Below are 16,150 nucleotides of genomic sequence, written 5' to 3'. Positions count from 1 at the left end.
CATTGCATTGGGCTATGCAGATAACCCCACCCCATTGTTTTTCTGTGAATGTGCAGAGACACCCACAAAACTTAGCAGTGGCCACAGGATGTGACTCGGACAGTGTGTGATCAGTTGTCATGGCATTGGTGTAAAGGAAATCAACCTCTGAAATAGCTATGAGAAACTGTGAAAAAGAAGAGCAAGATACCACAGACCCGTCATTTTGATATTTTATTAGAATGTATTATAAAAGCACCATAGAAGCTTTGAAAATACCTAAAGTACACCCAGAACACAAGTCTCAAGAGTAAAAAAGGGGTATATTATTTGCTAAAACTGTATATTGATCTATATGGAAAACTATTAGAAAATACCTCAAGTACACCCAGAACACAAATCTCGAGTAAAAAAGGGGTATATTATTTGCTAAAACTATATATTGATCTATATAGAAAAATATTAGAAAATACCTAAAGTACACCCAGAACACAAATCTCGAGTAAAAAAGGGGTATATTATTTGCTAAAACTGTATATTGATCTACATGGAAAAATATTTGAAAACACCAAAAACATCAATCTCAAGCTAAATCTAAGAAACTTTAGTATAAGTAGCATACAAAGAAGACATACACTGTCAAAAGTGGGGCATTTTTACCCACAGCTCAACTTCCCCTTTAATCTTCTCACATTTCTCTCTCTTACGACACATACAAAGGAGGTTCACACATACGCAAGTAAATGTTCAAAAATTTATACATTTTCTCTCAAACCGTTAAAAGCTATGTTAAATAAAATACGTAAGAGGCCTGGGAAATTCTTGGAGACAAAAGTGATTTGACAGATGACTTCTTCAACTCTTCACCCTCTGCTACTTCAATCTTTTCTTCTGACCGATGGTCTCATAGGTATCCGCAGCATGAGGGGTTAGACCCTGAGATAGAGAGACAGGGAGAGAGTAAATATATCAGGAAGCAAGGCCCTACAATTTAAACTCCACATATTGACTGAGATAACCTTCACCATCACACATTCATTATCACCATCATCATCATCAACTCACCGTATAGATACCCTCCTCCGCTTTCTGTGTCAGAGTAAAAGAGGAAATCCATTAGGAAAAAACACAAGTGTGTGTGTTTGTTTTTTTAGGCAGTGTGTGAGATTAGCCATTTGGTTTAATGTTAAATGTTAGCCTGGAAATCACCCTCTGCCCCCAACCCACTGTAAAGCTGTAGGGCAGTAAATGTGTCTGTCTGCGTTATACAGGACTAAATAAATGGATTGCATATATCACGTTACATCGATTTGACCCCCAGCCAACTGCAAGGTCTAGTTTCTATGTATCTGGGCATCATGGGGTCTTGTTTAATGGAGTTGGATGTAGATCATGTTACAGTGCGTTTCTCACCGGTGGCTTTTCTGTCCCAGCGCCAGTCACCGGAACCATCTGTGGGAAAAACTGAGTGTTGAGAGATAGATGGGGTAAGAACTTGGTAGAGACAGAAAGAGGAAACTGAAACAACCCCCTAGCCTCAGGGACTTTAGGCACTTAGATCTGAAAGGATCAGATGGGTAGGATAGGTATAAGCAATATGGTGAAATTTACACCAAACCTTTCAGCGCACAAGGTGGAGCTACTATCATATTGTTTATACCCATGGTCATACTGTATTGCACATAAGTATAAAGACTGATCTAAAAACCTATCTTTCAGATCTACACAAAATGCCAGTTACAGTTGTCGTGGCTATTGGATAGGGTATAATAATATTACATTAGGTGGGTGCTTATATTTGTCCTATCTCACACATGTATAAGTGTGTATTATACACGTGTGAATTGGCCATGTCTTTTTTTGCACAACTCCCCCTGATGCACCCTCTGAGAGTGGGTATAGCAAGAAAGAGATCAAAGAGAATTTAGGGAGGCAGGGAAAGAGGGGGATTGGGGAAAAGAAGGACAGAAAGGCAGCTGTACCTTGAGCCTGCAGTAGAGCACGGTGAGGATGATACCGTACAGAAACAAGATACCGTCCAGGATATAGCAGATCTGAGACTCACCCAGGGCCGCTGAGAACAGAGGAGAACACTTTCTATTTACAGGCCAGCCCTCTTGAGGTTTGACCACCATTTGTCATTTAGCAAACTCTCTTATCCAGAGTGACTTAGTCTGGGCATAAAATTAAGGTAGGTAAAAACGACCGTATAATATCACAGTTATTGCAAGTGACCTCCAGTAACCAGGGTTGGGAGTAACGGATTACATGTAATCCGTTACATGTAAAAGGTTACAAAAAACAGTAACTGTAATCCATTATATTACCAGCAAAAATAATGTAATCATATTACAGATACTTTTGAAAAACTAGAAGATTACTTCGAAGATTACTTTTCAATTCAGAAAGGATGTTTGCAAAAAAAATATCTTTGACACTTCTTTTTTGACATTCAAATCAGCATTGAAAAAAGGCAGCAAGTTTAAGTTTGTTCCACCTGAGCGAGTCTGACCACAAATCAGAGACCACTATGATGACACCGCAAATGTGTTTGATGGATCGCGGGAAAAGAGCAGGAATAGGTTTTTGTAGACTATAGTCCAAACTATGTCTTCCAATTGTGAGACCACTGTTGGCATCCAAAGATTATCCAACTTGAATAAACGCATGGAGGTAAGGATGACAGCAGTGCTGTAGTCTACAGTGATACGGATATCACTTATCATTGATATCTACATTGCGCATTGATGTGAATCTTGATGTGCTCTCTCATTTAGCTATTTGCGCTTTACGGATTGTGGCTGTTGTGGATGCCTGTTCACAAATCTAAATGTGCATTTGAATCCAATAATGATTGAATTCAAGAAGTTTAAACTGCCTATCAATAATTATTTTTGAAACCAGTGGACAGCCAGTGAAAAATGTGCTCTTGCAACAGCTGCATAGTGCGGATCCCAGCCAATGGAATAAAAGTGAGGCTTTTATTATTATTGCTCAATCTAATTCATGCTGATAAAAAAAATCCATAGACCTAATGGACACATGCTCAAACTCGTATGCTTTTCATAGTCTTAAAAGGGGCAATCTGTAGTTGCTATATCCAGTTTGGGATTTATAAATTATATATATTAATGTAAGGATATAATTGAAGTACAAAGCAATGCGTTATAGAAGAAGCTTACATAATAAACCCATAAAGTAAAATTTAACATCCATCTATGGCCAGCTATGTAAACTTTAACATTAATTTATCCTGCAATAGATGTCGTTCAATTGGTAACATATTTGTGTCTTCTTCTAATGCCTCTTAAGGGAAAGTCATTTAAAAGTGACTGAATGTAATCAGATTACGTTACTGAGTTTGGTTAATCCAAAAGTGGCATTACTGATTACAATTTTTGGACAGATAACTAGTAACAGATTACATTTAGAAAGTAACCTACCCAACCCTGCCAGTAGCCTTAGTCTATCATGCAAATCTCAAGGTTATCTTTCATTACCCGTTTGGTTGTTACCTATCTACTTCTATCCACACCATGTCAAAAAGGATCTTGGCTAATAAATGTTCCTTTTTCAGAACCCTCTTTCAAAAGATAATTCGTAAAAATCCAAATAACTTCAAGATCTTCATGGTAAAGGGTTTAAACACTGTTTTCCATGCTTGTTCAATGAACCATAAACAATTAATGAACATGCACCTGTGGAGCGTTCGTTAAGACACTAACAGTTTACAGACGGTAGGCAATTAAGGTCACAGTTGTGAAAACTTAGGACACTGAAGAGGCCTTTCTACTGATTCTGAATAACACCAAAAGAAAGATGCCCAGGGTCCCTGCTCATCTGCTTGAACGTGCCTTAGGCATGCTGCTGCAAGGAGGCATGAGGACTGCAGATGTAGCAAGGGCATTAAATTGCAATGTCCGTACTGTGAGACGCCAAAGACAGCACTGCTCATTCTGTGCGTGATTTCCTGCAAGACAGGAATGTCAGTGTTCTGCCATGGCCAGCGAAGAGCCTGGATCTCAATCCCATTGAGCACGTCTGGGACTTGTTGGATCAGAGGGTGAGAGCTAGGGCCATTCCCTCCAGAAATGTCCAGGAACTTGCAGGTGCCTTGGTGGAAGAGTGGGGTAACATCTCACAGCAAGAACTCGCACATCTGGTGCAGTCCATGAGGAGGAGATGCACTGCAGTACTTAATGCAGCTGGTGGCCACACTAGATACTGACTGTTACTTTTGATTTAGACCCCCTCTTTGTTCAGGGACACATTATTCAATTTCTGTTAGTCACATGTCTGTGGAACTTGTTCAGTTTTTGTCTCAGTTGTTGAATCTTATGTTCATACAAATATTTCCACATGTTAAGTTTGCTGAAAATAAAAGCAGTTGACAGTGAGAGGACGTTTCTTTTTTTGCTGAGTTTGTCATTCTGTACTGACAAGTAGGCTTTGATCATCGTCATAGCACAAATTTGTCAGCAAAGCGGACACCCTAATCTTATAGGAGTGGCTATACAGTATATGCGAAATCAACCCTTGTGGCATTATATTCACTAAATATCAGTATCCACCCAAGAATTTAGGTTTTGGTTATAGACGTGGGCATAAGCCAAAGTAAACATGTATCTGTTGCAAAGCTTACCCTGGGCTCAGACCATTTACAGTAAATAATATGTGGCTTCACTTTAACCTGACTCAACTGATTGCAAAGCCCCCAGAGATTAATGTAAAAAACAAAATTCCAGCAACTCTTCACTGATTGACCTAATTCTGACAAGTACTTGTCCAGTGGTGTCTTTGCTAATGATCTGTGATCTTTGTCCTATTGCATGTATTGGAGACGGCAAACAGATTAACACTGACACTCGTATAATTATGAAGAGACATTTAACATGTTTTTCTTCATGAAAGTATTACTCTGAATGTTTCTCTATCAGCTGCATGCCTGACCCTGAATTAGATCTAGAATTGTTCTCATCTATTTGAATATCTCTGGCTGACAAACACACTTCCTTTAAACACAGAGTAAAACATGATAAATGCTTGGTTCTCTAAAGAACTTTCCGATGTTATGAGAAATCAGGCCTTGGCCAAGGCTAGAAAAACTGACCGTGTAGCTGATTGGCAGTTTTTCAGGCAGTTGAGAAATAGATGCACTTCCTCAATCAAGAAAGCTAAATCTAGCTACTTTCTAAATTCTTAGACTCTGCTGGTGATCTGTCTACATTTTGGAAAACGGTCAAATGTACTGAAGGAAATTCCTTTCCATCATTACTGAGAAAAATTAGACAAGTGTTTCAGCATTTAATATATATTTTTTAAATTTGAAATAAATGGTGGTTTAACCGACCCAGGTCAGCCGGGCAACTGCCTACCCCTCTCCAGTTGGCTCGATGGAAGTTCCATCAACTTCAAGTAAACCTTTTCATGTCAACAACTTTCTTCTTGTGATGTGCTCGATGGCTTGCGCAAGATTGATGTGATTTTTTTTAATGGTGCTGCTTTGCTTGATCCTTTCTTGCTGCAGCTTTCTGCTCCTCTGATTTTTACCTTACAATTATTTCTGGTACCATCCCTAGGGTCTGGAAGGTGGCCCATATACTCCCCCTTCACAAACGTGGTGACCCATGTGACATAAATAATTATTACACAGCTCATTCAAATAACCAACTCATCAAGCTTTGATTACTTGAATCAGCTGTGTAGTGTTAGGTGGAAAAACCAACATGTGCCAGAACCGAGTTTGGGAAACCATGCAGTACACATCATTGCATTTTTGTATTAGAATGTAGGCTGGCCTACCTTGTAGATCAGTGCATTATGCTCTTGCATAAACTTCCACCATACCGTAACCCATTGTTAAGTTATAGATGCTCAGGGATGGCTATGTCTGGAAACCTCTTCAATCTCCACTGAGTTAGGTAGATCTTCCTTTAGGTCGTTTTGCACCTTATGTGGAATGATCGAAAATACACTTTAAAATGGAAAGAATTGGTGCCTCTAGGGCATTTCAGACAGTTGCTAGGGGACCTTTTTACTGCTTGTTGTGTATTGTGCATAACATGTATTTTAATGTTTATATGAATGTGTCGTGTAATGTCTTCATTATATTTTGTGGGTTCATCTGGAAAAGAGATCGTGGTCTCAGCATTGACTTCCTGTCAAAATAAAGCTAGATAGTTAGTGATAGCATTATGTATGAAAATGTCAGCACCTAGTTCTTCCTCTGTCGCAAGTGTAAAAAAGAGGACCGATGTGGCAATGGCTTCGCTTCTGCTTTCACAGAAATGGCCCTGAACTACATGTAGATTTTTCTCTCTCCATCATACAATGATTTTGCCCTCTAAAGAATGATAGAATCACCTGTCCTACACTTATATTTTAAAAAACAAGCACATTTTGCATCAAACACTGATCTAAAATAAATCTATAAATAAAACCAGGTTAAAAAACATCATGAGTAAAACCATTTACAGACAGCTATTTCTACTATGATTTCCTTAATTTTGGGGAAGGATACAGTAACATGTCACCCACTTCAATAATTATTGAAACATGTCGTTACAGGGTTTCTATGAACAAAAAATTGTCAATAATTCATATTACCAAATAAAAGTTCAATGAGTTCCAAAGAGATTACATTTTCAAATATTTTTACTGAATACCCGACATATGCTCTGAGATCTGATCTTAACCATAGGACTCAACCATGATTCTTTATCATTCACAATATTTAGTCCAGTGTGGGACTAGATTTAGTTGCAATTACAACTAAACAGCAACTGTTTTGCTCATTTCTCATCATGTTAATCCCAGACATACATTTTCATAACCAAGGTCAATACCAATCAGCGGTTATAGTATCAAACTCCATACTCACTAGCACTGCCAAAGCTCATCCACAGAGGAAGAGCTGAAAGAACTAGGAATCTGCCTCCCATCACAGCAACAGGTATACAAAAGGACACAGCAACAGATTATTTTTTACTGGACGTCTGACTTCTCAGTCAGTAAAAAGCATGTAGGTTGAGCAGGGCTGAAGAGTTAGTGGTTTGAGGTGATGACGTAGTGTTGCAAAGAAAGCCAGGGTAAAGCAGGGGGGGGGGGAAGTTGTGGTCGAGCTCAGTCCATTTAGTTTTGTGCAACAGGGCATTTCGAGATAAAAAAATTCTGAAGTGCTTACAGTATATTTCTATTTCAAGAGACTAACCATGAGAAAATTACACTATTTGACAGATCAGTAAAAATAGTTATTAGTTTTATCATTGAAGTGGCACAGTTAATGAGCTTGTCACTACAGATCATATAAATAATACACTATGTGAGGATACGGACAGAGCCTTCATCTGAGACAGATTGTGAAGACCGAAAGGGGAGAAATCCTCTTGAGGGGAACCATTGTTATCAACACAAGTCTTTTGTTTTAACTTAACGGTCAACTTCTCCAAACACAATGTCCTGGGTTCCTGTCACAAGAGGAAAAACAATAAAATCCTTTGTTAAACCTCAATCATACATTAACCATAAATATTTGAACAGGAATTACACAAATAGAATTGCTGTATGAGTTATAAGTATACTGATAATCAATGGTTTCACTGATAATGTAAGGGTCATGTTCAGCAAGGATACTTTTTGGGGAAACAGAGGGTTACTACATGAACTTGTCCTATAACAGATTGTTTTTCCATTGCAACACATTTTGCTGCGATGTGCTCTACTGAACACGACCAAGTAGAAACATGTCTTACCAATAATGGCCACCACATCAGCCAGCATGTGTCCTTTAGCCATCATATCCAGGGCAGCATGGGGAAGACATCACAAAACTATTAACCAACTATCAACCCATTACAGTCTACAAGAGGGGAGGGGGGGATGCTACTAAGCTATTTGGAATTGTTTTAGAAGGTCACACCAAGGATCATTTTGCTATTTGATTTTGCTATTTTGAAGTATCAAAAGAAAATATTAAAAAAAAAATATTAGATGAAAAATATGGATTTGGCCTTACTGCCTTTCGCCCATATAAACGCCTAGAATAACAAATTCACTACATGGAACAACAGATAGATTTTATTTTTTGGGGGCGGGGGAACTAAAGGAAGTTTGTTTTGAAGTGTCTGTCCTATATCTGAGAGATATATAAAGTATAAGAACACACACACACATACACATGTTTAACCCCTTATTCTTTTGCACTAAACAGACTCCATTTTTTAAAACTGGTACTGGGGGACCTTCAGACAATTCTTGTGAGGCCTGTGGGTGTCCTAGAGCAAAACAACATACATGTACATGTTGGGGAAAGTCTCACCTTTCCACAAATTAGTGTGTAGCCCAAACGCAAAGGACAAAAGTTGGCAGATCATCTGTACAGACTTCAGACGAGTCCCAAGACGCGTGTGGGTGGGGTCGTAGAGCAAAACTGAGAACACTATTGTGTTCGTGAGTCTCATCTACCCATAAAGGGGTCATAATAGTTTTCTAGGCCAAACCAACAATTTCACGATAAGACCGATCTTTGGGATGTCTCATGGTCTGACAAACCTTGATGTTGCTTTGGCACCTTCCACTGCAGTTGCGGAAGGCCGACACGGTGGATTAAGACGCAACCCATGCAAAAACAGATCTCTCTACTTTAGACAGAATTTAACAGGGATTTGTTCAATTATGCTAATTCGATGTTAGCGGGGCAGGGACATCGACTCTAAGGGGAATGAACTATAAGTAGCCTTGAGGAAGTAGTTTAACACATTGAATAATTTAATAACTACATTGAACAATGCGGGGTGTGAAGTCTAAGTGTGTGAGTGTGCATGCGTAGTTTAAACTCCGGTACCAGATGAGAATCCTGGAGCTTTGATTTTGCAGCGGTAGGGCCTGCTGGAGCCGCCAGACACCAGATACACACCAAACTCTCCCTGAACGAGACAGGAGATTGCATTACACAACAGCCCCCACCTAAAGCACATTACATTCAATGTCTTCATCTACCTAAACAGGGACGACAGATTAGAATTAGCCAGCTGGTTAGATCTGGTACATTGTACCTGGCTGTCAAATACATGTAATATCTGCAATAAAGGACACAATATTGTGTTTGATCTATCGGCATCATATGACCTACAAAATGGACCAGGTGAAGGAGAATCTCACCATTAGTAATGGTAAACTGCACTTATCAAATAGCCTCAGTATTTGAGGATAGGTGAAATACAGAGAGCGTCTCAAATCTGTTATATCCATGTCTGTCTGAGGAAGGGAGGGCTTACCTTGGGTGCTTCTACTGCCGTATATGTAGACCCTGTATATGGGGCACCTGGTAACCCTCTGTGTACAGCTTAAAGTGATGGATCAGAGACTCCATGGACATCTAACATGGGAACATAATTAAACCACCATTACAGCTGATGTTAATACTTATATAATAGACTCAATGTGCAACACTCCACCGTACACATAGAAATCAGGGCTTATAAAGTTTGACTATAGAGTAAAGCGGATATAGTCTGAGGATGATCTAAAATGTCCTAAAATAAAACCTTTTTTTCCTGCAGTTTTCCTGGGTTTTTCGAAAGGCACTTTAAATCCAATGCATTTTTATTCCAAATAAAATTTCAGCCATTAAATGAGTCTCACCTTCATCTCAGATCTCTTGGGCGGGGCCACCTTGGCGCCATCCACTTTGATCTCTCCTGCTGGCATCTTGAGGGCCTCGATCATGATCCTGAGACTGCCTCATCTCCTCCACCCTGCACAGGTACCTGACCAATGCCAAGGAGGAAAGGAAGGAGATGTAAAAAAATTAATAATAATTCTGTCAATAAAATGTGATGTATATAAAAATCACATTTTGACAGATACCAGTTAGATATGTAGATGGGGGAAAGGGGGATTGTTGAACCACTACTTCCAGTGACATACAGTACCAGTCAAAAGTTTGGACAAACCTACTCATTCAATGGTTTCTTTATTTTATATATACATTATATTTGAGATATAATAGTGAAGACATCAAAACTATGAAATAACACATGGAATCATGTAGTAACCAAAAAACGTGTTAAACAAATCCAAATATATTTTAGATTCTTCAAAGTAGACAACTTTTACCTTGACAGCTTTGCACACTCATGGCACGCTCTCCACCAGCTTCACCTGGAATGCTATTCCAACAGTCTTGAAGGAGTTCCCACATATGGTGAGAACTTGAGAACTTTCCTTCACTCTGCAGTCCATCTCATCCCAAACCATCTCAATTGGGTTGAGGTGGGGTGAATGTGGAGGCAAGGTCATCTGATGCTGCACTCCATCACTCTCCTTCTTGGTCAAATAGCCCTTACACAGCCTGGAGGTGTGTTTTGGGTCATAGTCCCACTAAGCGCAAACCAAATGGGTTGGCGTATCGCTGCAGAATGCTGTGGTAGCCATGCTGATTAAGTGTGCCTTCGATTCAAAAATAAAAAAATCAGTGTCACCAGCAAAGCACCCCCACATCTCCTCCTCCATGCTTCACAGTGGGAGCCAGACATGCGGAGATCATCCGTTCACCTACTCTGCATATCACAAAGACAAGGCGGTTGGAACCAAAAATCTCAAATTTGAACTCATCAGACCAAAGGACAGATTTCCACAGGTCTAATGTCCATTGCTCATGTTTCTTGGCCCAAGCAACTCTTCTTCTTATTGGTGTCCTTTAGTAGTGGTTTCTTTACAGCAATTTCGACCATGAAGGCCTGATTCACGCAGTCTCCTCTGAACAGTTGATGTTGAGATGTGTCTGTTACTTGAACTCTGAAGCATTTATTTGGTATGCAATCTGAGGTGCAGTTAACTCTAATGAAATTATCCTATGCAGCAGAGGTAACTCAGGGTCTTCATTTCCTGTGGCGGTCCTCATGAGAGTCAGTTTCATCAAAGCGCTTGATGGTTTTTGCAACTGCACTTGAAGAAATTTTTTAAGTTCTTGACATTTTCCAGATTGACTGTTCACGCCCGACTAGCATTACCCCCTTGATGGTCCCGACCTAGAATATGTGGATATCTGTAAGTATCTAGGTATCTGGCTAGACTGTAAACTCTCTTTCCAGACTCATATCAAACATCTCCAATCTAAAATCAAATCTAGAGTTGGCTTTCTATTCCGCAACAAAGCCTCCTTCACTCACGCCGACAAACTTACCATAGTAAAACTGACTATCCTACCGATCCTCGACGATGTAATCTACAAAATAGCTTCCAATACTCTACTCAGCAAACTGGATGCAGTTTATCACAGTGCCATCTGTTTTGTTACTAAAGCACCTTATACCACCCACCACTGCGACCTGTATGCTCTAGTCGGCTGGTCCTCGCTGCATATTCGTCGCCAGACCCACTGGCTCCAGGTCATCTACAAGTCCATGCTAGGTAAAGCTCCGCCTTATCTCAGTTCACTGGTCACGATGGCAACACCCACCCGTAGCACGCGCTCCAGCATGTGTATCTCACTGATCATCCCTAAAGCCAACACCTCATTTGGCCGCCTTTCCTTCCAGTTCTCTGCTGCCTGTGACTGGAACGAATTGCAAACATCGCTGAAGTTGGAGACTTATCTCCCTCACCAACTTTAAACATCTGCTATCTGAGCAGCTAACTGATTGCTGCAGCTGTACATAGTCCATCGGTAAATAGCCCTCCCAATTTACCTACCTCATCCCCCATACTGTTTTTATTTATTTACTTTTCTTCTCTTTTGCACACCAGTATCTCTACCTGCACATGACCATCTGATCATTTATCACTCCAGGGTTAATCTGCTAAATTGTAATTATTCGCCTACCTCCTCATGCCCTTTGCACACAATGTATATAGACTATTTTTTTCTACTGTGTTATTGACTTGTTAATTGTTTACTCCATGTGTAACTGTGTTGTTGTCGGTTCACACTGCTATGCTTTATCTTGGCCAGGTTGCAGTTATAAATGAGAACTTGTTCTCAACCAACCTACCTGGTTAAATAAAGGTGAAATAAAAATAATAAAAAAGTAATGGACTGTCATTTCGCTTTGCTTATTTGAGCTGTTCGTGTCATAATATGGACTTGGTATTTGACCAAATAGGGATATCTTCTGTATATCCCCCTACCTTATCACAACACAACTGATTGGCTCAAACGCATTAAGGAAACAAATTCCACAAATTAACAAGGCACATCTGTAAATTTAAATGCAATTCAGTGCCTACCTCATGAAGCTGGTTGAGAGATTGCAAAGAGTGTGTAAAGCTGTCATCAAGGCAAAGGGTGTCTACTTTGAAGAATCTCAAATATAATGTATATATAAAATATATATATTTTGATTAACACTTTTTTGGTTACTACATGAATCCACGTTGTTATTTCATAGTTTTATATCTTCACAATACTTAGACAGCAGCATACCCCCCCTGCAATCTACTGCTGGCTAGCTTCTGAAGCTAAGCAGGGTTGGTCCTAGTTTGTCTCTGGATGGGAGTCCAAATGCTGCTGGAAGTGGTGTTAGAGGGCCAGTAGGAGGCACCATTTCTTCTGGTCTACAAAAACATCCCAATGCCCCAGGGCAGTGATTGGGGACATTGCCCGGTGTAGGGTGCCATCTTTCAGATGGGATGTTAAACGGGTGTCCTGACTCTGTGGTCACTAAAGATCCCATGGCACTAATTGTAAGAGTAGGGGTGTTAACCCTGGTGTCCTGACTAAATTCCCAATCTAGCTCTCATACCTAATCATCCCCAGCTTACAATTGGCTCATTCATCCCTGTAACTATTCCCCAGGTTGTTGCTGTAAATGAGAATGTTTTCAGTCAACTTAACTTCGGGTTAAAGCGGGTTAAAAGAAGAGGCTGACAGAGAGGAAAATAGGAGTTACCTGTCATAGCAGTCTCCCTTACTGCCAATGGGGATGTCAAACTCCACCTCGTCATACTTGTCATAGGGCTGAGACTTCCTCAGGTCCCACTTGATGCCTGAACCCCTCAGCATCACACCACTGACAGACAAGCAGAGTTAGTTACAGATGTCATTAGGTTTTCAACTGTTTGAGAGTAAGAGAGTGCATATATACACACACTACCGTTCAAAAGTTTGGGTCACTTAGAAATGTCCTTGATTTCCATTGGCCACTGCCTAGAAGGCAGCTTCATTAAATAGTACCCGCAAAACACCAGTCTCAACGTGAAGAGGCGACTCCAGGATGTTTGCCTTCTAGGCAGAGTTCCTCTGTCCACTGTGTGTTCTTTTGCCCATCTTGATCTTTTATTGGCCAGTCTGAGATATGGCTTTTTCTTTACAATCCCGGAGTCACCTCTTCACTGTTGACGTTGAGACGGGTGTTTTGCAGGTACTATTTAATGAAGCTGCCAGTTGAGGACTTATGAGACGGGTGTTTTGCAGGTACTATTTAATGAAGCTGCCAGTTGAGGACTTATGAGGCGCCTGTTTCTCAAACTATTGCTTCTTTAAAATCAGCACAACAAACTTGGATTAGCTAACACAACGTGCCGGCTGCTGATAGCAGCCATCTGTACACCTATGTAGATAACCCATTAAAAATCTGCCGTTTCCAGCTACAATAGTAATTTACAACATTAACGTCTACACTGTATTTCTGATCAATTTGATGTTATTTTAATGGGCAAAAATGTGCTTTTCTTTCAAAAACAAGGACATTCCTAAGTACCCCCAAACTTTTGAATGGTAGTGTAGAGAGATATATATAAATACACAATAAAAACATGCCTGATACAGAAGAGTCTAAACATGCATCATGTACATTACAAGCCAGGACACTGATGCAAGTTACTTTCAGCCAATTTTCATATCCGCTGCACATACCTTACAGTCTCTAGGTGTGCTATAACAGGGTAGCAACTACATACCTGCAGGTAGGTCTTGTACTCAATGAGTTTCTCTGTGCCGCGGTGCAGCAGGCCCACATGGGGATCACACTTCTTCATCGACTCCCCGCTGATGTCAAGCACCAGACGCAGCACGCCGTGGGCAGCGGGGTGCTGGGGCCCAAAGTTAATGGTCAGGTTAGACACCACCTTCTCCATAGGAGCATCTTTATCTGTAGAGAGAAAGAGTGGTTGAGAGAAGAGTCAGCCACTCTTGGAGGACAGTGGAAGTTGATAAGAAAGATTATTGTTAAAAAGTAAAACCAATGCGTTTCGGCTCTTGGCCTTCATCAGGGATTTGCAGATTGAGAGGTTGCAGAGGGGCTAGTTGGTTTGGAATTCATGCATACGAGTTGAGATAAAGCTATATGTAGAACGACTATCATAAAGTAACAGCGTATGACATGGAATGACTAAATCTATAATAAAGTGATTAAGTCACAGGCTGTGTTTAGAAACCACTGACAACCACTTTGACTAAGTGCAAATGGTTCAATGAAATAGGAGGCAATAAAATACAACTACCATACATATCAATATTTGGTCTCTACCTAAATAACTAGCCTATTCATAGGGGCATACCATTCCATGGTGGGGGGGACCCATTTCTCAGTGATGGCGCTGGGATACATCACCGCCCCGGCATACTGCTCCGTCCACTCCACATCTGGCTGCCATTGTTTCTGTTTAGAAGAAAAGAACAAGCAACCATGATGTGTCAATAGGGAATCAGTACTGTTTCTAGCCAGTGTCTAACCTACAAAGGCTCTTGAGGTAAGCCAACTCAGTCTTGAGCAACCACAAGTGCCAAGGAAACACCTCGTAATGATGACAGAGGTCAGGGTTGGGCATTATTACACTCTAGGTCAGCCAAAACAGACAGGTCACTAATCACATTTCACACAGCAGGGGTAGGCAGGGTCCATAGCCTAATTGTCAAGGCACAAACGTATGAAACATACTCCCTGCTTGAAAAGCCTGAACTGTTTCAAGTTGCTGTCTTACACGTATTGATGTTTGACTCTGAAGTGTTGTTGACCTCAATGATGTAAATGGAACTTCACATAACTTCAGCTAAGTAGCTAACGTTAGCTAAACGTGTTGTTGTTGAGTAACGTTAGCTAACTAGAACAAGTCAAGGTGGACAGCTAGCTAGCCTGGAATTCAGACCTGTTTGGTGCCAACATTCCAATCCCTGTGCAATGTTTTTCAGACGACAGTGAAAATAATGCATTTCATTTGCTTCAGCACATTAACAAATTGTTAGGTACTATGCTAGCTAATTAGTTCACTAGCAAGATGACAAGCCGGCCACGAATGTGCTGCTATTAACTCAAAATCCACATGATTCGGCTAAATAGCGGACTGAACTCCACCGTGAAGGAAGCTCAAGTAGCTAACCGGTTGGCTAGATAACTGCAGTAACACGCAGTCAAACTTTCAAGCTGTTTAACGTTACAGCAACTATACAACAGTCACGTTTGACATAACATAAGAAACTTAGATCTAGATGTAGGGTGGGCTGTTAAGTCTGACCGAAAAAACAAAACGCTGTTATATGGTGAGCAGGTAAGCCCTATGGACTCATTTTCTAGCTTGCTAATACTAGCGTTAGCTAAAGTAGCGGTTATGTGACAGTATTTTTTTTGTATCCCTGAACGACTTATTTGGATATCATTAACAAGTTAAATTATTATTGCATTAATCAAAAATGTAACATCTCACCTATTTTGCAGGACAGTGCAACCAGGGCTGACCATATTACTATTTAAAATACATTTTGCTGAAGGACGTCCAATTTTGCTAAGCGACCTCAATACTGTCCCCGCCATCTTGGCAGTCATCCTCTGTGGAATGTAAAGCCGACTACAACCCCAAAAGGTGCATTACCGCCACCAATTGGACAGAGTAAAAAAGGTACAAATAAAACCCATACTTGATAGGAAAAACTTAATCCACCAAAAATAAAACAATAAAAACCACACTGACAAAACCAAAACACGTACATTTCTTTATTCCTTCCTTCCTTCAAATCTCAATTCTCAAGCTCTATGACCTGAGAGGGAGGTACTCCGCCAAGAAGTCTTTCAGTCCCATGAACCATTCCGCCGCATCCACAATAATATCTATTTTCTTGGATTTTCTCTCCACTTTGGCAGTGCCATTAATCACCATAGTTAAATTCCTAGGAAGTTTCCCATCTCCTCAAAAGTATCTCTGGCTGTGCAGTGGGCAACAATGATTTTCTTATTTT

General features: G+C 40.4%; 1 protein-coding gene and 1 pseudogene across 3 annotated transcripts; both read right to left on the bottom strand.

Moving 5' to 3' along the window:
* Positions 1-200: 200 nt before the first annotated feature.
* LOC109906478 (high affinity immunoglobulin epsilon receptor subunit gamma-like) lies at positions 201-6,826 on the bottom strand. Of its 3 annotated transcripts, none has more exons than XR_004203378.1 (5): positions 5,782-6,826; positions 1,962-2,053; positions 1,393-1,431; positions 1,045-1,068; positions 201-915 (listed from the first exon to the last, which is right to left on the bottom strand). XR_004203378.1 is itself a non-coding variant. In XM_020504181.2 (5 exons), the coding sequence occupies exons 1-5, from the start codon at positions 5,383-5,385 to the stop codon at positions 853-855; spliced, it is 261 nt and encodes an 86-aa protein (XP_020359770.1). In that variant the 5' UTR covers positions 5,386-5,745; the 3' UTR covers positions 201-852. The 3 variants fall into 3 exon arrangements, 2 of the variants coding, with proteins under 2 accessions (XP_020359770.1, XP_031647842.1); XM_020504181.2 differs by lacking the exon at positions 5,782-6,826 and adding an exon at positions 5,355-5,745 and having other exon boundaries at positions 1,393-1,443; XM_031791982.1 differs by lacking the exon at positions 5,782-6,826 and adding an exon at positions 5,355-5,717.
* Positions 6,827-6,950: 124 nt separating this feature from the next.
* On the bottom strand, positions 6,951-15,802 carry LOC109906477 (NADH dehydrogenase [ubiquinone] iron-sulfur protein 2, mitochondrial-like; annotated as a pseudogene).
* Positions 15,803-16,150: the final 348 nt, after the last annotated feature.

This window comes from Oncorhynchus kisutch, linkage group LG16, assembly GCF_002021735.2.
Source record: "Oncorhynchus kisutch isolate 150728-3 linkage group LG16, Okis_V2, whole genome shotgun sequence".
NCBI lineage: Eukaryota > Metazoa > Chordata > Actinopteri > Salmoniformes > Salmonidae > Oncorhynchus > Oncorhynchus kisutch.
Note: the sequence above shows the minus strand (reverse complement) of the source record. Positions and strands in the feature narration are given on the sequence as shown.

What these genes read in the sequence shown, in the direction of transcription:
- LOC109906478 (XM_020504181.2), bottom strand. Translation starts at nt 5,385, where the DNA reads ATGGAACTTCCATCGAGCCAACTGGAGAGGG. An exon ending in TGCTCTACTGCAGGCTCAAG is followed by an intron (nt 1,444 to 1,961) that starts GTACAGCTGCCT and finishes CTCAACACTCAG; the next exon opens with TTTTTCCCACAGATGGTTCC. An exon ending in CGGAGGAGGGTATCTATACG is followed by an intron (nt 916 to 1,044) that starts GTGAGTTGATGA and finishes TCTCTATCTCAG; the next exon opens with GGTCTAACCCCTCATGCTGC.